Raw genomic sequence first — 25,365 nt, forward strand, 5'->3', positions numbered from 1 at the left:
CTGCTTCTGCCAGGAGCCTGAGGCCACCAGCAACCAGGTTCTGATTTTGATGAAATCTAAATTTAATACTGCAGTACAAAAATAATTACAATTTTTATCCAGTGTTGTCATTTACCATATAAACCCAAAAGGGGCTCACACAGTGTTACATGATTATATAATTATGCTTTAAATACTTTGTTATACAGATGTTTAAGAGGATTTTTATGATTTTGGGGAAATCAGTTACGGTTTTGGCTGGGTTCAGAACACATTTAAAATAACAAAATAGAGGCTCTGGCTGTTCAAAAATGCACCATAGGTATGATTCCAGGAATGGAATGAGTACAAATACCAAGGGATGCCATTACTTATTTTAAGAATGCAATCCGAGAGAGGTAGGGACTATTCTTAACTTGATTCAATAAAATCTCTTTTTACACAGTTGGGCCTAAGGAAATTATGTTCATGAAATAACATGCCAAATGGAACCTGGCCAGGCTTTCCTAGATGTTTATATAATGCAGGCCATAAACTGTCAGGGAATGCCTCCTATGGATCCTGGTCTACAAAAGACCACGTGAAATTCCTCACGGTGGCACACACAGCAGGCTACTGCCAATACACTTCTCCACAAGTGTCCTTTACACTAGGGAAATATATAGGGGAAGGGTCCAAATAATGTGACTTTTCATTTATCCAAATTGTTCTCCACTCTCAGTGATCTAGGTTTATGGGCTGCACAATAATTGAGACCACTGGCTTTCAAAACTTGATGGCAACCTACAGTGAGAAATATCTTACCATCACAACAGAGCACACACCTTTAAATAGGTAATATATACATATATTAAATATATAGAATTTACATATAACATGTACATATGTAAAATGTTAAAATACTTAGTGACTATCTGTGATACTCTTGACGTATTTTATTCTGTAGTTTAATTCTAATTTCAATTGTACTGTACTCTATCGTTTTAAAAATGCTTTTTATCACTCACAAAACTGATTTCATGACTATGAAAATGTGACCTTCAATATAAAAAACAGATTTGGAGGATATTTAATAATAAAGATTTAAAAAACTAAAGTATAGGGTTCTATTCCTTGAAACTGAAATCCTTTTGATAAGATTTTGATTTATTTTATTAGCATCTCTAATGCAAAGCTGTAGATCAGTTTTAACATTTATTAGGAATAAACAAAATTTTTCAGGGTAATCTTATGCCTTTTTACTTTTCTATAGCCTTGCTCCTTCAGTGAGCATCTTTCCCATTGGGATGGTCCCTCTGGTTTCAAACATGCTCAGGGCTCATCTATCCCAAAAGGAAGAAAATAACAACATATGTGCACACTGCTTCCCCCTCCCTCGCACTCCCCAGAAAGCCACCTCTACAGTTGCTCTCTGACTCCTGAGTGGTTTTCCTGTCTACTCTGTACTGTCAAACTTGGACAGGTGATTCACCTTGTTGCAACTGTTGATATGGCTGGGCTGTGTCTTTCAAGATTAAAACTCAACATCTTTGAAACACTAAGGGCACTGATTCTACCATCAAGCCTGTTTTCCATTTAATTTTGCAGTGAGTACTAGCCAAAACTACAACATCATCAAGCATCTGAGACCCATATTATTAAAAAAGATAAGGTAATTTAAAACAATATTATTTCTCGATATAAAAGTATATTTAAGGTGAAAGAAAAATAAACAACTTTATGCTTTAACTTGTAGTCTAAAACCTCTAAAGCCATAAATAAGTAGTGCTGCTAAGTCATAATAAACTTCAATATATGATAACACATATACTATGTATTGCAATTTACCTTTTATAAAATTTCAAGTAATTTTTATATTGGGGAAATATAGAAGTGAAGCCATAGTATAGGAGACCTTAATTTTCACGGCGCATCCCAAGCTTCTAATGCAACTACAACATACGATTCCCCACAATAAAAAGAGACACCAGAGAGATAAGGAGAAAAGCTCATACCGCGGGCTAACGGGACAGCTTCCTAACGTATATGAGACAATTAGAGCCTTTGGAAAAAATTTTAAATTTTAAAAAATATGAATAGTTTGTACATTCATATGGATTCAAAACTCAGAAAGTATAAAAGGGCAATTTATGTGATTTTAAAAAAATAAAACAAAACCTTTTTCTTTTTCCAATAATGGAATTAAGCTTTAATATTCAATTAAATACTTTATAATTTTATAAAAGCCATATTACCAGTTACATTATAACTATAGTACAAACACTACATAATTGTATAAATGACAGGTATTCATACCATTTATTTTCTGTACCATGCTATATATTTTAGCATCCAATTATATATATTAACTTTAATACTCAGTATTTTGTTAAATCATTTTCAGCTGGTGTCTGTCTATAATTACTGGCTTCTTATTAGAACTGAAGGCTCACCCGGCCGGGCGTGGCTCAGCGGTTGAGCATCAACCTAGGATCCAGAAGATCTCGGTTCAATTCCTGATGAGGGCACATGCCCGAGTTTCGGGCTCGATCTCTGGTTGGGGGCGTGCAGGAGGCAGCTGATCAATGACGACTCTCTCATCATTGATGTTTCTCTCTCTCCCTCTCCCTCCCTCTCTCTGAAATCAATAAAGATATATTTTAAAATACCCAAAAAACTGAAGGCTCTTTGAGATCAATGTCATCATATACTATTTAAATACCCTCAGGTAATAAATAAATGGCTATATTAATTCAATAAACAAAGAGCCTATATTAGTTCACATCTACTGACCTTTTTAAAATACAGTCTCATCTTTTTAAGCATGTTATTCTTACCTCTCACTGTTCTCCTCCATAGTATCTTGCATTCTGGAGGACAGTCCTGTATATCTGTCACCTGTCAGTTTTTCTTCTTCTAGCCCTATCCTGTTCCCATTGTATTTTTCCGTCATTATTTTCGTTGGTGAATGATCAAAAGCAGGACATAAGTCTTCTTTAGAAAGTTCTTTCCACCGTTTCTAGGTAAGGAAGAGAAAAAACAAATCCAAACACTTACATTTTGGTCTTCTTAATATTGAAAGAGTTTAACTGAAATTCTATAGTCAATTTAAGAAAACTCTGTAATGCTAACAGACAAATAAAAAAAGACCTCATTAAAATTTTTTCATAGTAAAAAGATTTTAGCCAAAGTCACCAACCTAAGAAAATATAACATTCTACTGGACTTTTACTATATCTGCCATAAGTACTCAAGTTGCTCATTGTTGTAAAATGAAATATCTATTACATAAACTAAGTATTCTATAATCCCAGGTCAAGTTTTTAATGAGTAAAAGTACCTAAATTTTCTGGTTTATTTTAAATGCTTAAACTCTACTTACATAAAAATTTTATTTTCTTTAATGAAATGTTGTTCCCAGTAGGGCTTTTGAGTGACAAGTACGATTTCACATGAGGCTGAGGTATATATGAGGAGTGAGCTTAAATTTTATAACTTTAAGATGGCCAGCTGGATTTACTACATTAATGTAAATATGCTACTTGGAAGGGAGGGAGAATATAAGTGCAATTAAGTGCAATGATATGATGCTAATCATATTTATTACACAGGTACTATTTTTCCCCTGAAAAAGCTCACCTGTATATTTGAATCCCCCTTTATAAATTTTGCTCCTTCTATTATAGTCATATATGAAAATCTGAGTTGATCTGGTGTTTGAATAAGTCCCATTCTATATTTTCTCATATTCAGTAATAGTTGTTTAATGTTAATATCATCTCCTTTTTCCATCTGCAAGAAAGGTAGAAAGTAAATTATTCAATGAGTTCAGGAAAGAGAAGCAATACAGGATAATTGCTAAGAGTTTTGTTATGTCCTATGCTCTTCCTCAAAAACAAGAATAAGTTATCACCAAAGCTGTAATTCTATGTACAAAACTGCCATCACCAGACATCCATCCTCCCCCAAGCTCAACTGTTCAAGCAGTAGGCGGATGGCTTTTGGTCCTTTAGCTGATTCACAACTAATTCTAAACCAATCATAGTAACCTCACTCACTTTGGCTGATCTCCAGCAGGGGGCGTGCAGGAGGCAGCCAATCAATGACTCTTGTCAGTGGTTTCTAGCTCTCTTCCCCCTCCCTTCCTCTCTCTGAAATCAATAATAAGAAAATTATATATATGTATATATTTCAAAGAAAAGGAAAACCCACTGAGTTTACTAGAGCTCATCTTTTTTTTTATAAAGAAGATCTTGGAGGGAGTAAAACTTTTTGCCCAGTGCCCTTCCGCCTTCATGTCTGTGTACAGCAGCCATGTGGAGATGGTGAAGGAGGAAGACAGAAAGAACCCAGATCCACAGTGACACTAGTGAGCCACTGCACCAGCCCTGGACTACTGATCTGCTATTATAACCACCATACTCCTCCCCCCACAACTGAAAAAGAAAAAAGTTGTTGAAATTACATTTGGCAGGGAACGGGCCCAAATATGATTCAGTTTTAATATTCACCATTAACAGAATTGACATTGGAGTTTTAAATGTAGCAAAGTTCACTTTGATGTACCAATCCAGTTTTTTTTTGCAGAGGAATTTATTTCAAAATTCAGCCTCTGATGTTATAACCACAAGATATTTTAAATCAATAGTTTATAAGCATACTATCACATTTTTATCACCTCTTCATAATCTTGTGGTTTCTACAGTCTTTGTTTTATGGATGCTGTGATAATTAATGGAATGGGCTTAGTTTCCCATTCTTTCTTCCTCAGTTCATTTCTTTTTATCTCCCCACTGATAGTCTTTGGCAGCTCTTGAACAAATTCTACCTTCCTAGGATATTTGTAAGGTGCTGTAGTTTTTTTCATGCTCCTGAATTTCCTTTTTTAGTGGTTTTTGGCCCTGTGACTCGTAATTGGGGTTCAGCCTTTACTACCTCTCCTCTGATGGGGTCTGGGCACTGACCACAGCCGACTCTGCCACCATGGGGAGCTCAGCCAGGACACCACCTCAAATGGTCCAATTCGGTAACTAGAGAATAATATGACATCATCCGATCTTGCAACAAACCAGAAATATCCATCTTCATCTACATGGCCTCTGTTCCCGGTGATGTAGAAGTTACCTGGTAGAGTTGAAGCTGTTTTTGTAGGATTATCTACATAATGAGTGAAAACACCAAATGGTAGGTTAGGTAGAACTTGAAGGTCAAAATCTCCTTCTTGTCCAGGAGGTAGAACACTGCCATTTGCATCTAAAATCTTAACATCAAAAGCAGAAGGCTTTCCCACTGAGCCAGGCTTAATTTTCATACCCTTAAAATTCCCACAGATTAGCACCATTTCCATCTGTCCACATCCTTTGCAGATGTCCAGCCCTGTGCTTCACTGCTCAGTCACTTCAGGGCCGATGGGCTCCCCAGCACTCACACAGTGTTTTAAACTTTTGAATTTATAGCTGGTCGTATCATTCTGTAGAAGCATTTGGTATGCAGTTGGCACTGAACAGAAGTCTGTGATCGGAAACTTGGTGAGAATCTGCAAGATGAAAGCTGGCTCAAACAGCAGCAAACGATGTGGAAATACACATGCTCCCCGGATCCATGGAGGAAACACGCGGCTCCATGCAGACTTTGCCCAGCCTGTGTGAGAGGTATTCCACATCACATTCCAAGGTGTCAAATCCAGCCAGAACCTTCTGTTTACAGACAATCCTAAACTGAAACTGCTGTGGGTATGTGCAGTCATTTTAGGAGATCTGGTCATCCCGCTGGTGAAATAAATGGCCATTATCTTACTGTGTTTTGTCTCCACACAGGTGTGGTTGTCAGTGGCATGTTTCATCATCTACTTGGGATCCCCCCATCCCTCTCTGGGGTGCTGAGACACAATTAGCTTGGAGTGCAGGTTTTCACATTTAGATGCCACAGCATCTACTGCTGAGGCTACAACTTCGTTGGTAATAATGCACTTCATTTTTGAAGACTGGTCTATAGAGGATGTCTTTCGGGATCAGCTGAGTGGTTCCTGGAATTAAAACTGCATCTGCAACATGAACAAGTGCAAGTGCATGGAGGAGGCCTACAGCGGGCTCATGAGTACAGTGACGACCTGTATGGGCCAGAAAAGGTATTGGCCCAGGGCGAGCAAGAGGTATCAGCCTTGGAGGGAGGTGGGAAGGCCACCTGCCCCAATCCAGTTTTTGATAGTTAAGACTCAACTGTTCTTATACCCTAAAAGTACAACTGAAAGAGTGAAAATGAGATTTTTAGGTTTTTCCAAAAAAGGGCAGAAGTTTAAGTTTGAAAAACATAGTTCTAGGATGCTGACATTAGAGCTTACTTCTGCCAATGAAAACAATACAAAAATAAACAAGCCTAAAATAAGATCATAAGAAGCACTTACCAGAACAAGACAGGTATCTACTAGAGAAAAGGTGCCTGACCGCCCAATGCCTGCACTACAGTGGATCACTGCAGGCCCATGCTCAGGATTCAAGGAACCAGATTCTCTCACTTTAAATAAAAAATTGAGAAATGAAGCTGGTGATTCAGGGACTCCAAAATCTGGCCAGGTAGTATAATGAAAGTGAGATATTGTTCTGGTTTCACCATTCTAAAAGGTAAAAATCAAGGGGGAAAAGTTAGTTCTAATTTTTTTCTTTTAAAAAACTACTTCAGAAAGACTATGTGTTTGTGTAATGCTTTTAATCCTATGAACTTTTTGTACTATGATTTTTCCTGTGGTTTCTGATCACCAATTACACAAGTTTGGAGAGATTTTCTTTAGAATATATTAATAATAGCTAACATAATTTTGCAGGTATGTTCTAAGCTTTTCATGCATTGATCATACAACAATCCTATTAAAAACCATTTTCCAGATGAGAAAACTGAGCCAAGAGGTTAAGTTATATATCCAAGGTACACATGTAGAAAATGGCAGAGCCAGAATTTGAAGAAGCAGTCTGATGCACCATTCAGGTTCTTAAACACTAACCTGAATGATATGTGTTGTGAATCATTTTCTTTAATTCATAGATGATAAGTGGATTCTTTTCTTCCTATTTTTCAAAATTTCTACCAGTATGATTTTACGTTCTTTAATGGTTTCCCTTTTAAGAATTCCAAAAACTTTTTAGATATAACCTTCTCCAGTCTATGAATCACCACTTAGATTCTGCCACAGAGGCATAGAAGACCAACTCAAGAATTAATTTTCAAAAGCAACCTTCACATTTTAATTGAAACTGCTCTTCTAATTGCTGCTTTCCCCCAGGGTAATAACTTCCAGTTCTAAAACTGTTTATATGCCTTTGCTGATATGCTAAAATGGTTTACCAACATGCTAAATGTTTCCTGTCTCTTAAAGCCTGCCTGGCATTCACTATCACTTCCTGGATATTCCTGATGATCTTATATTTCTGACCAACTCATTATGAAAATGTTCCTTAGCTTCTGCCAATTGCCTTTTGCCCCAAGGAGCACTTATGTGCCTTATACTTTTCATTTCTGTAAACAAAGCAATAATCCTCTAACATGTCTTTGCACAATTTTTCAGTTTTATTATAAAACTTTTTTGGAAGGAGAAGCCATAGAAGCAACATAAAAAGCCACAATACTTTTAATGCTTAGCTGCTAAACATTATTATTACAGCATCCTGCTTTCAATACAAATTTTCAAAACTAAAGCCAGCTTTCACTTAAAAAACATAAAATTTCCCTTTTCAGTAAAAATTAAGAGTCCTAAGTCCTAGACTAAGTTACATCAGGTGCGAAACAGTGTAGAAATTTTAAAAATATATTTTAAAAAGTTTAATTATATAGCCCGGCCGGTGTGGCTCGGTGGTTGAGCGTCGACCTATGATCCAGATTGAGGTTTGATTCTTGGTCAGGGCACATGCCTGGGTTGCAGTCTCAATCTCCAGTAGGGGGCATACAGGAGGCAGCCGATCAATGACTCATCACTGATGTTTCTCTCTCTCTCTCTCTCTCCCTCTTCCTTCCTCACTCTGAGATTAATAAAGACATATTTTTTAAAAAAGTTTAATTACATAGTTTTAGTGACCAATTTTTTTTTTAATATCCAGCTTTCATAATTCCAAATACACCATGATTCCACAGGGTCTCAATATACTGGGGCAGTAGATTTCCCTATTACTAATAAAAATGATTACTGTGGTTATCAGACATCAAAACATTTCCAAATTTATGGGAATTAAAAGAAGCCAGACTCTAAAAGATACATACTGTATGATTCCACTTATACATGACAGTTTGGAAAGGGCAAAATTATAGGAATAGAAGTAGCTTAGTGGCTGTGAGGAGCTGGGAGTGGGGGGTAGGCCTGACTGTACACAGGCAGCATGAGAACATTTTGGGGAAGGATGTTGGTGGTGCTAGAACTGTTCTGTATCTTGATGGGGGGGTGTTACACGAAACTGAATACATTGTTAAAATTCAGAACTGTACACCAAAAAGACTGTATCTTACTGTATGTAAAAAAGAGAATTAAATTTACTGTATTAAAGAAAGATATTTAAAACATTCCAAATTAAGAAGGTTTTTACAAAATCACAGATGGAGAGGTAACAACGTGACAACTGCCTGCTGTGATCATCAGCCACCAAGCCATGCTGACCATGCACAGCAGAGCCAGACTTGGTCCATGTGAGCCTAAACCAGGTACAGTATGAACCTGCTGGATCTCCCAGGTCTTGGGGAGGGGAGAGGGGTGGCCCCAGGACTTTGCTTTCATAAGAGCTGTGCTCCATAGGGTGTGGCCCAGTGTTCCTAAGTGCGCGTGCGCTCAATTATTGCATCACCTCCTGGCTCAAAACCTATGGTTACCTCACAGTCCTGAACAACTGCTTGCTTGTTCTCTGCTTGTATGATTTTGGCTCAAGACTAGTGGTCCCTTGTTGTTTTTTCAAATTAAGGTCATGCTGTTTGAGATACTCAAAGCCAGTTCCCAGAAATGCTCACAACTATCTGTATAACACGGTCTTCTCCACTAATAGATTCTTGAAGATCAGTCTTTTTCTTCTCCTACCAGATTAGACTAACAAACTTTTTTATTACTTAATCCTACTGAAAAAAAGATTCAAAAACACAGCTCACAAAACCATATAAATCCCAAAAGACCACATACAGCAAAAAAAGCAATCCTTATTCCAAACAAGCTCTACATTTAGACTTTAGAATATCTGACAAACTCCTTATTTCAAAACTGTGAAGCATCCTTTCCTTCTCCTAAGTCACCAAGTCACACCAGTTTTCCTTCGGTGGTACAAGTTGGTCCCTCCCATCCCTTTCCCACTGCTGCATCTCACACCCACACATACCTGGTTTGCCCCCACAACTGCATAGCTGTCCCCTGCTCTAGTTGCTCCTTACACGCCTGTCAAGTTTTCTCTGTAAAATGTTGCATTATGTATACCACACTCTACATAAAAATGCCAGTGGTTTACTGTTCTTTTTAAGGCAAAAATCTCAGTTACATTTTTTGAAGGAGAATTCTAAATTTAAAGTCTTTGAGTGAGGATATCAAAATCATACAGGGTAGGGTAAAAGTAGGTTTACAGTTGTTTGTATGGAAAATAATACAATAATTAATAAATCATACAAGAATAAACTCTGTTTCAAGTACTCACAACTGTAAATCTACTTCTGCCCCACCCTGTATATGGAGACCAGAAAGATAATCTATGAACTGAGTAGGTTTAAGACAATGGGACGCTGACAGGCTCATGGCAATGGCAATTTAAGTGTATGCCATCTGAAGCCACTCAAGTTAATTATTATTTCTATCATCAATATATGTAAGATTATGTATCTTCTAATTAATATAAAAAAATCTATACAGCTCTATGGTTCCAGGCCTAATTATTTTTACACTTTTAACACACATAGAAGGTACCAAGATTATGATTCCAAGACGTACTTAAGCCCAAATTTCATCATCTATAAATGGTGTTAAAAATAGTACTTACCTTAGAAGTCTATTGTGAGAAATAATGAATGCAAAGTACCTAACATACGCTTGCACATGATAAATGCTTAACAAATACTATTTCTGAAACTATTATACTCACTAATTGCCTTTATTGTAGCCCCTAACAAGCTCCAGTCAACTGTAAAACTCTCCACACTTTCAATCTCTTCACTTAATATTTCCTCTGCACCTGAAGAGTAGCAAAGTTTGTTAACTCTATCTCCTAAATACTGATTTAATATAGCAAATCTGTACCCTCATTGTCATTGCCTTAGTTCAGTCTCTCATTATTTTTGCCAGGAGCACTATATTGTCCACGTTAAATAGTTACTTTGATTTATTTTGAAAAATTAATAGAACTCACCAGATCTGAAGGAGAGAGTGACAGGAATAGTTAGGCATGGGGTTTTCATTCTAAGCAAAGAAAAAAGCAATATGCAGAGGCATGAGCCCCCAAGGAAAAACCTGTGTGAGGAGTATAAGTCTTTTAGCAAGAACAAATCCTGAGTGCCTGAGGAGATGAAGTAGACAAGTAGGCAAGGACTAGGTTGCGCTGGGTCATAGACTTCTGCACTGCCCACGAGAGGTTTTTAGAGCACGGTGAAAGGATCACACCTGTGTTTGAGTAAACACTCAGGTGTAGTATGGTTAACAATGTACTCAGTTCAATGGCAGAGAGGAGTTGAAAGGTGACAGATAAGGACCATGCCCATGGAGAGCTGAAAACTCTGAAACATGGGGTCAAAATAATATAACACACATACAGAAGTAGTGGGCAAGCCAGTAAAATGGTAAAGTTTAAATTATGGAGAAAAGTTTGTGGCTGTTAGAAATAAATGCATCACAGGTATATTAAGACCTAAGTAAGGAATGGGGCACAAGTGATAGTGCTTGAAGCTATTAATAGGCAGAGAAGAGGAGGAAATTCCAGGTGGGATAAACCTTTAAGCTATTTTGACTCAAATCTCAGCTACACATCATAATACGTAGGCACTCATCTGTTTTGGGCAAATCTACATGAACAGAGAAATAGAAGGCCAGCCATCGGCATTACAATAGTATTCCTGGAACTTGATAAACATAAAGCTGGCCAACAATATTATGGAAAATAGTGAAGGGCAACTAAAGAGAAAAACCTAAGAGACAAATAAGTACTCTTGATGACCTTATATTTTAAAAGGCCCTCAAAACTATCTTTATAGCTTAAGCCACAGGGCCACTTTAAAAGCAGAGATGGAATCTCTTCATTCAGGGGCAAAAGTTCAAACTCTTAGCTCTAATCAAGATTCTGGAAAAAACTGCTGGTATGTAGTTTTACTGCTCCATTAGACAAGAGGTCTGTAAAAGAGGAGGGCGTGCACAGACAGCTTTGGCCCTGGGTCTGATAATAGATACAAGCCAGACTCCTTTAGAAGCCAACAGGTTCTCTGAAGCTCAGCAATCTCAACAAAGATCTGCAGATGAGGTTTGCTATCACTTCCCTACCTCATCACCTCTAGCTCCTTTGTTCTTTCTTTCTCCCTCAACTTGTTCTTTTCAATTACCCTTGCTCCTGCAGTCCTTTCCAATTCATTAATATTACAAAGGAAACAGATATAGACAACTAAAGCTAATAACTGTGGATCCTGCACTGAGTCTTAGACACTGTTATAGTATTACCTCACTTGATCCTTAACAACCCCATGAGATAGGTACATCAATAGCCTCATTTTGTAGATGAGAAAGCTGACGCACAGAGGTTAAGTAATGAGACCAATCACACAACCAGGAGCAGTGAACTGGGGCTTATACTCAGGCAATCTGGTTCCAGAGTCTAAATATTTAACCAAATGCAATTCTATCTCTCATACTGAAATGCTACTTTATTCTTCTAACATTCCTATTTCTTACTAAAGATCGTAAAATAGAATATAAACAAATTGTTGCTATTTAATTATGATAGGCTGAATCCAGTCCCTAGCAACGAAAACATAGTGGTTAACCAGCTCACACGGTGACCTCAAATTCAGAAAGATGCTTTATAACCAATAATCTTCCTTTACAACAATTAGCATCTTTTTCAAAAGACTTAACCCCATGTCATTAGAAGTTAGGAGATCTAGATTTGAGTTCTGGTCTGTCACATATTAACTGAGTAAACTATTTATGGGAGAAAAAAAATCCAAATGAATTTTAACCTAATGGATTATAGTTGTTTTGGGTTTTGTTTTTTTTTAAGTATAAAATACAAGGATATTAAGAATATTTACTCTATCCACAATCGAGGAAGACTGTGGGTCAAATGATATATGTATGAAAGTGCTTTGCAAACTGATAAACAAAATACAAAGTACAAAAGTCATTCTAATTATTTGAGATATAATCAATTTTCAATTCGGTTTCAGAAACAGGGAAAAACATCTATGCTCTTCTTCATTTTAATGCCATAAGCAGATGAGGTACCTGGGATAAATACCAAGAGAAGATGACTCAGAGAACCATGAGAAGTTTATGGAAATGCAGTTCTGTTTCTGGGAATAGCACTGTACAATCCAGTATCAAATAGCTGTTGATATATCTCAATGAAGCTCAAGACATATGTAAATGAAATAAATAGCTGGTGCAGAATAAATACACTAAGGGAAATTTAAAAATAAGTCTAAGCCTTATAATTCCCAACCCTGAGCTTTCTTAGATGACCTAAAGAGATCACAGAATAAGATTAGTTTTGGATGTCATGGGAAACTGGACCTGAGGCTTAAGCACATAGTATGCACCTGTGCTTACAGTATGCAATAAAAACAGAAGTGTTCCAAGGGATCAACCATAAAATGTATTTCTACGTATCTAAAAAGTAATTTTATGAACATCCCTTCTGTTCTCTGTAAAGCTTTTTTTGTTAATAATCATGTTAATAAATAAATCTACTTAATGGTTTAACTAAAACAGTATCTCACGTTATAGACTAGATACATTCTTAAAGTCATTTTGTGGCAGGCAAGCATTTTCCTATTTTCTAGTTTTCTTAGTTTCTAATTGCATTTCAGAATCACTCTCACTTCATATTTTCTAGTTATTCTAATTATAACACAAAGAAGGCAAAAGAAGTAAGTGCAAAAAGAGGAGAAAGGTCTTGATTCTCAGCTTGACAACAGCAGGCTCACAATCCACTATTTACATGTAAGTCAACCAAGTACCAAGGAACAATTCTTATATTTCTGAAAAAAAATCCAAGTATATATTCTTGAGACCACATGCTCAATTTATCTCACCATTTCTCCCAATTCAATAATGACAAATTTCTGTGTGGTGAATCACTTGAATTAATAACATTCCAGTAAGTTATTTTCTTAAATAGCTTGCTACTCTGCACATTGGCAAGTACCGGGAGCTGTTGTTTATTGGGTTCCTATTCTTCATCGGGTGTTTTGCATACACATCTTCATTTGATCTCAACAACAGTCCATAAAGGGAAGTAGTATGATCAAAATGTATGTGCTGCTCCAAACTTCAAACCTAGTAACAAACAATACCTGAAACTAATATAATACTGTGTGTCAACTATAATTTTTTAAAAAAATCTAATGAAGAATAATTCTTTAAATCTTCCTATAAAATCCAATCTTTGGGGCATGAAAAGTCTTACATTGATATTTTCTACTTGCAGTAGATGTACTGTATAATATGACTTCACATCTTCTGACAAGAACTTCACACTGAATCCTGTTTCTTTAAACAGCATCTCCCGGTCGTCTTTTGTTGGCCAGTACTGAGCACATTTAACCTAAATTTAAGAATATGTATATATATTTTTAGTATACATACACGATAAAACAATAAAAAGTTGGGGGGAGAGGGGAACCCACATACATAAATGCTATTTTTTTCAACTACCCAAATCTAAGAACAGTCACTTAATATTTGATGTCTATTTTAATCAGATGGGCATTTTATAAGGGCAAGTTTGTAAAATGTCCCTATAACTTATACACTAAAAGCCATAAACAGATATCATGTTCATAAAATAGAAATGAATTTGTCATTTCTAAAGCATGATAACCTATAATTTAACATCATACTGGAATTCATTTTGTTTCCAAAAGTATCAAACACTTGCAAGACTCTTATATTCAAACAATAATCTACTACTAAATGCTACATATCTAGAAATAACACTGCATATTTATTTACTAAAATTAAGTCAGGGAAGAGAATCAGAAGTTAAGCCCCTTTTACCTAGAGCTGTTGCATTTTGACAGAACTACTAATATGGAATTCAGTGTGTGACAATAAAAGCATCTTCCCAAAAGCCAAATTATGAAGCCAGTAGACTGAGACAAAGTTAGATAGAGTCATTTCATTAATAGACCACATCATTTTAGAAAATAAGACTAGCCCGGCTGGCACGGCTCAGTGCTTGAGCATCAACCTATGATCCAGGAGATCATGATTCATTCCCTGTCAGGGCACAGTGGGGGGCGTGCAGGAGGCAAATGATCAATGACGCTCATCATTGATGTTTCTATCTCTCTCTCTCCGTCTCCCTTCCTCTCTCCTAAATCAATAAAGATATATTAAAAGAAAGAAAATAAGACTATTTCAACTAAAAGGAACAGAGGCATGAACAAACAGAATAGATCATATTTTAAGAGGAAAGAGGAAAAGGAGAAAATTTAAAAGAAAAAAGAAGAAAGAAATGAAAAGAGTGATAAATAGAATTAGACATTGTGATAAATATAAAAATAGGCAAAGAAAATCTAACATATGTATAATAGAAGGGCCCAAAGAACACCAAAACAAGCAAAGGAACAACAAATACTAAAAGTGTGATTAAATAAATTTTTCTTAAAAAGGGGGGAAAAATGTTTCAAATCACATATTGAAAGAATACACTATGTACCTGGAGAAAATGACCCAGAATGACCAACACTAAGACATACTTGGGTAAAAATAATAGAATTTGAAAACAAAAATCCTTTGGGTAACCTAGGTTAAAAATAAAAGTGACTTATAAAGGAAAAGAAATAAGATTTCCATTTGACTTTGACAGTAATTTGTAATGCCAGAAAGAAACGGAGTAATATATTTAAGTTGCTCAAAGAAAAGCAAATGTAACACAAGGATTTTATGTCCTGCGAAACTGACTTTTAAGCATTAAGTCAGCAGCTAAACTGTCATCAACATGTAAGAAATCAGGGACTTTAATGCCCATGAGTCCTTCCTTAGTACTCACCAGAGAATGACTATAGACAGAACTGGAGAGACATCAACAAAGACTGGTGATGAGTATTAAATACACACTTACATGTAGAACTAAGATTTTAAAAGAGATATGAGAGAGACTCTGGTATGCTATATACTCTGGCAATGTAGGTAAAATACAAGTAAAAAAAACCAAACAAACAGAAAGAAAATGGGGAAAACAAAAACTTTTAAATTTTTTTCAGTAATTATTTTGGTGATGAAGTTGATACTGTTTTTAAGAATAATCTTTGTGTGTAATTTGGGACAAAGTAAATGAATCATTATAAGATATTCTACATCCCTAGTATCTTTTGAGAACCAGGATTTATGGAACAAAAGAAGGTAACAAATATATAGTAGAAAGTGTTAAGCCAACCCCCAGAGTCCTAAATTTGAATTGGAAATATCAGTATGAATTCTTGGGGTAATGTTATCTTAACACACAAACAAATTTTTCTCCAGCTCTATTCACTGAAAAGCTTTAAAAACAATGACCAACGCAGTAGTAAGGCTCCTTAAAGAAATGCCTGATTCTATGAAGAAGAGTTTAAGATGAGCAAGAAGGCATTAAGGACTCTTAGGTTTGTGTTAAAAGGACTTAGGACCAAACTTGAAGAGATTCCTGCTAGCCAACAAAGTGAAATGAATCAAATGTTTTTAAATCTATGAGTTCACAGTAATTGATACTGCCCCTCCCTCACACCAAAAAAACCCTAATTGGTCATCTGTTGAGGACACTAGGGAATCAACTCTGTTTTAAAAACTGCTTTTTCTATATAAAAGTGGTCAAGTAACTAGAATGGGAAATTTTTTAAAAGAAGTATTTCAAAATAAACTCAAGAAGGAATGATAAAATTGAAATATCACTCTTTTGTAACCCCTAACTAAGGAACTAAGGACTGAACAATAATGACTGCTAACATCATAAAAAGAAAGATAATCAGACATTATAGGCCTCTTGATAAAATAACACTACACCACCTATGAAGTAATTATCCCCCAATAATTAAACCTGAATCTTATTAAAGTATCTAGATCCAACCACCATAAATATGATCTCCAATTTCTGGTGGCAATCTTACTCTATTAATAGAGTAATAATACACAGAAGTGAGAGATAAAACTAATAAATCATCTAGTTTGCAATGTTGCTCAAACTGTTCAAACTGACAATGTAAGCATCACTTAATTTTTAAATCACATTGGAAACCATGAAAACCCATTGTAAATGACTTTTGGACATTTTGGTATGTCAATGCCACTTCAGATTAGAAATAAATTAGAAAAATTTTCACCACCATAGAAAACCAGCAACTATAAATTTAGATAACAGTAAGAATCAGGAATCTGGCCTGGCCGGGCATGGCTCAGCGGCTGAGTGTCGACCTAGGATCCAGGTGATCGAGGTTCGATTCCCGGTCAGGGCACATGCCTGGATTGCGGGCTCGATCAATGACTCTCTCATCGATGTTTCTATCTCTCTCTCTCCCTCTCCTTTCCTCTCTCTGAAATCAATAAAGATATATTTAAAAAAAAAAAAAGAATCAGGAATCTGAAGTGGAATAGTCGACCATCTTAAGTCTGGAAGAGACCTTAAAGATAATACTTTCCAATTTGCTGGTTTGACAGAAAATCAATCTAAAGCTGCAGAAGTTAAAAGACTTAACTAAAGTTATACTACTAACTAGCATTGTGTTTAGATTGCACTTCACATTTCAAAAATTTCCTACTTACTATCTCATGACCTAAGAGTTAATAATTTATAAAGATATTTAAAATCCTGTTACTTTAATCTTTTATAAAATTTTCAAGATTTTGATAATAAATTGTGAAGATTCTAATAAAGCCTAGGTGTTTGAAAGTTCTATGTATGCTACTAGTTCGTATTTGTTCCATTATATTTATTTCTTTGAGGGTAATGGTCACAATTGCTACTTAAATATTTAAGCTGAGAAAGGAAAAGGACACATTAGTTTTTTTGGGCAGAAACACCCTGACTACGAGCCTTTAGCAATTCAAGGACAAAAGTTATGAATGACAGAATGTCCCCAAAGAAATATGAAAACATTTATAAGCGAATGATCACAAGCAGTACAGTAAGTTGTAAATAATAAGTATTACTCACCGATTCTTTCTCTACAACTCGGTTTAGCATGACAACTGCTTTCGTCTTTTGCTGCCAAACCATGAGCCAGAAATGACAGCCTGTGTTAGGAAGTGGACCCTATAAGAACAGCAAAGAAAAAGTAGGTAAGAGAAAGGTGATGGAGTAAGGCTAAAGGAAAACTCCTTCAAACCTTCTGGTTTGAGAACAATGTATTGGATCATAATTGGTAAATTAACACTTTAAATCTACTTGAATTAAGAAATATGTCTGTACTAGTCAGGATTATTAGTTATAAATGATCAAAACTGACTTTTATTCACTTAGGCAGAAAAAGAATGTTTCAGGCTATCAGGTCACTTTCAGAGTTGAGGACTAGAGAACCAGGCTTGGCTAGGAACAAATGTCAATGCAAGATTCTGCCCAAAGAAGAGTGAGCCTGGAACAATGTTCCTGATATAGTCATGTCTATCACCTTGCTTTGCTGGCACTGCCATACAAAGGTGTCTGTAGCATTCACACATAACCTACAAGCAAACCAGAGTCAAAATCATAGGTGAGAATATCTGATTGCTCATGTTCTAGCTGCAAAGGAGGTAGGTAAAAGGAATTTCTGTCTTTCAGTTTCCACAGCAGAAAGACAGGGGGCAGCTGCCCACAGATCAGGAGTCCAGCAAAAGAGGGAGTCTGTGCCATCACTAGCTAGGCCAGCCAACTAACCCAAGTTAACTACAAAAATATTTCCAGAAAAAGCAGATATTTCAAAGTACCCAAACCACTATAAAACTGTTCATCTACAAAACTACAGCATGTGTGACCTCAATAGAAGACTTAAAAGGGGCAACATATTACAATACTGTCACGGGGGGGGGGGGATCAAACCATATTATGTACTTCCAATTATCTTCACATTGTGTTTAATGGTAGCATAGGGCAGAAGAAAGGGCAAATAAGAGATGAAAGGCCATGCCCAAATTATGACTAATTTTAAATAACTGAAAGTTAAAATAAATGAGGTTTTAATGTACCTAAAGTAACTCAGCATGCATTCACCTCATAGAGCAGGGTGGTAGAGTGGTGAGTGAGAGGCAGAGTAAGGACACTGGGGCCAGGGCAGCCTGGAGCTTCAGCCTCACAAGGTGATTCAAATGGTACCAGACTGAAAGCAGCGTGTCCCCAGGCCCGGCACTACAGCAGATGGCCTTGGTTTGCAGCTTGGCCTCACCTGGGCACCTCCAAGCCCAGCACAAGTAGCAACCATCTACAGGTCCTTTTGTAGTTCATGGTGGGTGGCCCCAGGCAGAACACAGGCAGTGGCTGACCTTGGCCTGCACCTCCCGGAAAGCCCCAGAGCCAGTGTGCCCAGTGGATAGCTTAAGACCACAGTGAAGCACCACCACCCAACCACCTCCACAAACGACACACTCAAGGGGCAGAGTCATAGTGGGCATTGAAGTAAGTCCTGCTCTGTGAGGTGGGCCCCTGCACAGCTGATCCTCTATGGTGGTCATAGGTCAGTGATCAGTGGTTCACAGCCAGTCCTAGCAGCTGATTGGCCTGGGGGGCAAATCCCTCCCATTGATGTGCCAACAGCAATCAGGCCAAAACTATAAGAGGAAGGTGTACACAGCCCACATGGAGGGTGCACCTCAAGGGCTGGGCTTGGGTGATTGGGGAGGCTGTGCCACTGAACCCTACAGAACACCTACTACATTAGGCCACTCTACTAAGCCTGGGAGATGTGGCAACTCTAATATATAGAAACAAACACGGGGAGGCTGCCAAAATGAGGAGACAAAGAAACACGTCCCAAATGAAAGAACAAAATAAAACTCCAGAAATAGAACTAAACAAAATGGAGACAAGCAACTTATGAGATACAGAGATCAAAACACTGGTTATTAGGATGCTCAATGAACTTAGTGAGAATATCAACAGCATAAAAAAGGACAAGTCAGAAATTAAGGATACACTAGCTGAAATGAAGAATAATTTATAGAGAATCAACAGTAGAGTACATGCAGCCAAAAATCAAATCAGCGATTTGGAACACAGGCAAAAAAACACCAAATCAGCCCTGGCCAGTGTGGCTCAGTTGGTTGGAACATCGTCCCATACACCAAAACGTTCCATGTTCGATTCCTGGTCAGAGCGCATACCTATGTTGTGGGTTCAATCCCCAGTCGGGGCACACAGGGGAAGGCAACCAACCAATGTTTCTCTCTCTCCCATCCCCTCTCTCTGAAGTCAATAGGTGTGTCCTGGGGTGAGGACTGAAGGGAAAAAACACACAATAAGAACAGCAAAAAGAAAAAGAACACCCCCCAAATGAGGACAGTGTATGGAGCCTTTCGGACAGGTGCCAGGAGAAAAGAGAGAGCAATAAATTAAAAACCTACTTGAAAATATGACAGAAAACTTCCCTAACCTGATAAAGGAAACAGACATACACATTCAGGAAGCCCAGAGAGTCCCAAACAAGATCAACACAAAGAGACCCACACCAAGACACATCATAATTAAAACACCAAAGGTTAAAGACAAAAAATCTTAAAAGCAGCAAGAGAAAGCAGTTAGTCACCTATAAGGGAGCTCCCATAAGACTGTCAGCTAATTTCTCAACAGAAACTTTGCAGACCAGAAGAGATTGGCAAGAAATATTCAAAGTGATGAAAAGCAAGGACCTACAACCAAGATTACTCTACCCAACAAAGCTATCATTTGGAATTGGACAGATAGAGGTTCACAGACAAAAAACACAGAAAGAGTTGATCACCACCAAATCAGTATTATATGAATGTTAAAGGGTCTTCTTTAAGAAGAAGAAGAAGAAGAAAAAAGATAAAAAAATATGAAGAATAAAATGGAAATAAATACATATCTATCAACAACTGAATCTAAAAACCAAAATAAATGAACAAGCAGAACAGAAACAGACTCACAGATCTAGAGAACATTTTGATGGTTGCCAGATGAGGAGTAACAGTAAATAAATAAATAAATAGGCAGACCCACTTCAGATTAAAAGACAAACACAGATTGAATATAAAGAGATGGAAAAAGACATTTCATGAAAATGAAAGATAAAAAAGCAGGGATACCAATACTTAGTATCAGACAAAATAGACTTTAAAACAAAGGCCATAACAGGCCCGGCTGGGCGTGGCTCAGCGGTTGAGCGTTGACCTAGGATCCAGACGATCGGGGTTTGATTCCCGGTCAGGGCACATGCCCGGGTTGCGGCTCCATCCCCAGTCGGGGGCGTGCAGGAGGCAACCGATCAATGACGACTCTCTCATCATTGATGTTTCTATCTCTCTCTCTCCCTCTCCTTTCCTCTCTCTGAAATCAATAAAGATATATTAAAAATAAAATAAAATTAAAAAAAAAAAAATAAAATAAAATAAAATAATAAAATAAAATAAAATAAAATAAAATAAAATAATAAAATAAAATAAAATAAAATAAAATAAAATAAAATAAAATAAAGGCCATAACAAGAGACAAAGAAAGACTCAGCAATTCCACTTCTGGTTATTTATCCGAAGGTTATTTAACACTAAATCAGAAAGATATATGCATCTATATATCTTTGTTCACTGCAGCATTACTTACAATAGCCAAGATATGGAAGCAACCTAAGTGTTCACTGACAAACAAATGAATACTATATACAACAGAATATTACTTAGCCATAAAACAAGAATGAAACCTTGCCATATGTGACAACATGGATGGACCTAGGAGGTATTATGCTAAGTGAAATAAGTCAGACATAGCAAGACAAATGCCAGATGATTTCACTTATATGTGGAATCTAAAAAACAAAATAAACAAACAATAAAACAGAAACGAACTCCATAGACACAGAGAACATCCTGATGGTTGTCAGATGGGTAGGGGGTTTGGGGGATAGGTGGAAAAGAAGAACAGATTAAGAGGTACAAATTGCCAGTTTTAGAAACTGTCACAGGGATATAAAATACAGCATAGTCAATAATATTGTAATAACTATGTCAGTGTCAGATGGGCACTAGACTTACTAGATCACTTTGTAAGTTATATAAACATCTCATCTTATGTTGTACACTTGAAACTAATGTAATATTGTATGTTAACTGTAATACATGAGAATTTAAAAACTACTTTTTAAAAAGAATCTGGGGTAATTATTCTTTTCTATTTTTTAACATTATAGTTTTTCCAAATAGAAATAAAATGTTCAACTCTAAAAATGAGTTTATTAAAAATGTCATTATGCTCATAAGAAATACTTCAAATATTACAGAAAGGTAGAAAATGGCAAATAAAAATCTCTATTCATAATTCCCAGAAACTAATGGTATATGTATAATTTATTTAGCCAGTTCCTTATAGATCATTTCAATCCTATTATTCCTGGTCCTATGCTATCAAAATTAAGTTGCAGTAAACACCCTCACATATATGTTTACATCTGTACATATTTGACTACTGAGTACTATAAACTTTTAAGTCTCTATTGTTCTGACAGGTGAAAAGTGGTAACTGGTTTAAATTTGTATTCCCTAATTACTGGAAAAGTTGAGGATCTTTTCATATTCATATTACCTACTTTTCTCTTTTTCTTTAAACTGAATTTATGGTCTTAACGAGTTTTTTCAGATTGTTTCTCCCTTCCTTTTTGATGAACAGGAACTGTTTTACTTCAAGCAAAATAATTAATTTTTGCCCAGCCAGGTGTGGCTCAGCGGTTGAGCATCTCGACCTAGGATCCAGGAGATCAGGGTTGATTCCTGGTCAGGGCACATGATCAGGTTGCAGGCTGCAGCCAATCAATGACTCTCTCATCATTGATGTTTCTATCTCTCTCTCTCCGTTTCCCTTCCTCTCTCTGAAAATAAAGATATTTTTAAAAAATTAATTTTCATTTCCTGTGAATTATAAATAATCTAATAGCTTACAGTTACATTCATTTTAACATCTTTTTACCATATTTTGATCCAAATTGAGCTTTGAAAAATCTTGATATTATGAATATACAACTTATTTTTGGAATATTTAAAAATCGTTAACGGGAGGAAACAAAATCACTGTTAATTAAGTCTCTGTTATCTGATAAAGGGTAGCTGGTATAGATAAACCAAAGTAATTTCTATTATTTCAGAATGAACAAAAAGTAGTACTGTAATATGGGTGCAGCCAATGTTCCAAGAAGCAATCAGGCAAAATGCCAAGGGAGCCACCAGGCTCTCTGGTCTCCTAGCCAGCCCTCTGGGCACCTGATCTCAGCATCCCCACTCTGCCCTGAACAAAGGCCCAAAGGCCGGACACCATCTAGGGCGTGTCTATATTCTCAAAACATATATGCCAGAGAGGGGAGTAGAGAAGAGCTTTCAAAGGATCTCTGGTTATAACACAGATTATATGAAGAGAGATGGAAGAAGTTGACAAAAGATTAACAAAGGCTATGTATCAAGTATAAAGCAAGGAAAATAATTTGCCTGAAAAGAATTGGCCTGAGCCATTTCATTAAAAATTTTTCCTTCACAGAATATATAACATTAAAATTAACTTTACTTTTATCTTAAATACACAAGGCTGCAAAACATCATAATTTCTACACTCATTACATACCATAGCAACAGAAGAAACTGAAATAGCATTGCATTTACAAAAAAAGTCAAAACATACTTTTAGCTATGTTTTAAAGTAGACAATCACAAAAACTGCATTGTCAGGTATCTGCTCAACCTCAAACCACTTGCCTGTGTTAAGATGTAACTCCTCTGCGCCTCTTCTATGTCAACTAAGCTGGCATTAATATAATCATTTTCAGCATTCTGCAGTTTAACACGACTGTGATCATCTGAAAAAGAGAATGACATGCCATAACTGTCATTTCAAACTTCTCATTTCCTTTTTAATTTCTAGGTATTTATAAAATGAAAGAAGAGAGCCCTAAACAGTCCACCAAAATACATCCTAGAACTGATAAGTGAATTTAGTAAAGGAGCAGGATACAAAATAAATATTCAGAAATTGGTTGCATACACCAATAATGAACTATCAGAAAGGTAAACTAAGCAAACAATCCCATTTACTAATGTATCAAAGAAAATCCTACGAATAAATTCAACCAAGGAGGTTAAAAGACCTGCACTCAAAAAATTTTAAGACACTGAAGAAAGAAATGGAAGAAGATATAAATAAATGAAAGCATATACTGTGTTCATGGATTGGAAAAATTAACATTATTAAAACGTCCATACTACCAAAGCAATCTATAGATACAATGCAATTCCTATCAAAATACCAGTGGTGTATTTCACATAACTAGAACAAATAATCCTAAAATTTATATGGAGCCACAAAAAATTCCCAATAGCCACAGCAATCTTGAAATAGAAACATGAAGTAGGAGGTATCATGCTACCTGATAGCAAGCTATACAACAAGGCGATAGTAATCAAAACAGCATATGGTACTAGCATAAAACCAGACATACAGATCAATGGAAGAGAATAGAGAGCCCAGAAATAAACCCACACCTATATGGTCAATTAATATTTGACAAAGGAGACAAGAACATACAATAGGGTAAAGGCAGTCTATTCAATAAATGGTTCTGGGAAAATTGGACAGATACACGCAAAATAAAAAATGAAACTAGACCACCTTCTTACACCATATCAGAATAAAGTCAAAATGGATTAAAGACTAAATATTAAGACTCAAAACCATAAAATTCCTAGAAGAAAACACGGGCAGTAAAATCTTGTACATTTCTCTTAGGAATATTTTTTCTGATATATCTCCTTAGGCAAGGGAAACAGAAGGAAAAATAAAGAAATGGGACTCCATCAAACTAAAAAGTTTTTGCACAGTAAAGGAAACCATCACCAAAATTAAAAGACAACCTACTGAATGAAAAAGATATTCACCAATGATACATCTGATAAGGGTTAATGTCTAAAATTTATAAAGAATTCATATTACTCAACACCAAAAAAACAAACAATTCAGCCCTGGCTATGTAGGTCAGTTGGCTAGAGTGTTGTCCCAGTTCACCAAGGTTGTGGGTTCAATACCCAGTCAGGGCACATAGAAGAATCAACTAATGAATGCATAAATAAGTGCACAAACAAACTGATGCATAAACAAATGCATAAACAAATACATGTTTCTCTCTCCTTTTCTCTCTAAAATCAATAAATTTTTTAAAAAAATAAACAACAATCCAATTTATTTATTTATTTATTTTAAATATATCTTCATTGATTTCAGAGAAAGGAAGGAAGAGGGAGAGAGAAAGAAACATCAATGATGAGAGAGTCACTGATTGGCTGCCTCCTGCATGCCCCCGACTGGGTATTGAGCCCACAACCCGGCATGTGCCCTGACCAGGAATCGAACCATGATCTCCTGGATCCTAGTCCGACGCTCAACCGCTGAGCCACGCCCGGCCAGGCAACAATCCAATATAAAAAATGAGAAGAGGGCTTAAACAGACACTTCTCCAAAAACGACAGATGGCCATTAGACATATAAAAAGATGCTCAACATCACTAATTGTCAGATAAATGCAAATTTTAACCACAATGAGATATCACCTCACACCTGTCAGAATGGCTCTCAGAAACTCCACAAGCACAAGTATTGGTAAAGAGGTGGAAAGGGAACCCTCATACACTGTTGGTGAAAATGCAGAATGGTGCGGCCACTGTGAAAAACAGTACGGAGATTACTCAAAAAATTAAAAATAGAAGTGCCTTATGATCCAGTGACTCCACTTCAGGGTATTTATATATCTGAAGAAACCCAAAACACTAATTCAAAAGAATATATGCACCCCTATGTCCACTGCAACATTGTTTACAAAAGCCAAGATATAGAAGCAGCCCATGTGCCCATCAATAGACAAGTGGATAAAAAAGTGGTGGTATAGTCCTCGCAACTGTGGCTCAGTGGTTAGAGCATCACCCCATGCACCTGAAGGGTCTTGGGCTCGATTCCCGGTCAAGGGCATATATCTGGGTTGCAGGCTCCATCCCCGGCCCGTCATGACATGTATGGGAGGCAGCCAATCCATGAGGCAGCCAATCCACGA

The 25,365-nt window shown here is 36.6% G+C and overlaps 1 protein-coding gene and 1 pseudogene across 2 annotated transcripts in view; both read right to left on the reverse strand.

Moving 5' to 3' along the window:
• The window catches only part of PTPN2 (protein tyrosine phosphatase non-receptor type 2), a 67,249-nt gene that overhangs the window by 10,253 nt on the left and 31,631 nt on the right, over positions 1 to 25,365 (reverse strand). For both annotated transcript variants that reach the window (XM_087818668.1, XM_087818666.1), the window contains exons 3-8: positions 23,024 to 23,124; positions 17,298 to 17,396; positions 13,575 to 13,712; positions 6,362 to 6,571; positions 3,598 to 3,750; positions 2,796 to 2,977 (exon numbers count right to left, since the gene is read on the reverse strand). In XM_087818668.1, the coding sequence (XP_087674794.1) occupies positions 2,796 to 2,977; positions 3,598 to 3,750; positions 6,362 to 6,571; positions 13,575 to 13,712; positions 17,298 to 17,396; positions 23,024 to 23,124 (883 nt within the window). The remainder of the gene's footprint in view (positions 1 to 2,795; positions 2,978 to 3,597; positions 3,751 to 6,361; positions 6,572 to 13,574; positions 13,713 to 17,297; positions 17,397 to 23,023; positions 23,125 to 25,365) is intronic.
• On the reverse strand, positions 4,127 to 6,288 carry LOC107525231 (acyl-coenzyme A synthetase ACSM3, mitochondrial pseudogene; annotated as a pseudogene).

The sequence above is a fragment of the Miniopterus natalensis genome, chromosome 7 (genome assembly GCF_054644295.1).
Source record: "Miniopterus natalensis isolate mMinNat1 chromosome 7, mMinNat1.hap1, whole genome shotgun sequence".
NCBI lineage: Eukaryota > Metazoa > Chordata > Mammalia > Chiroptera > Miniopteridae > Miniopterus > Miniopterus natalensis.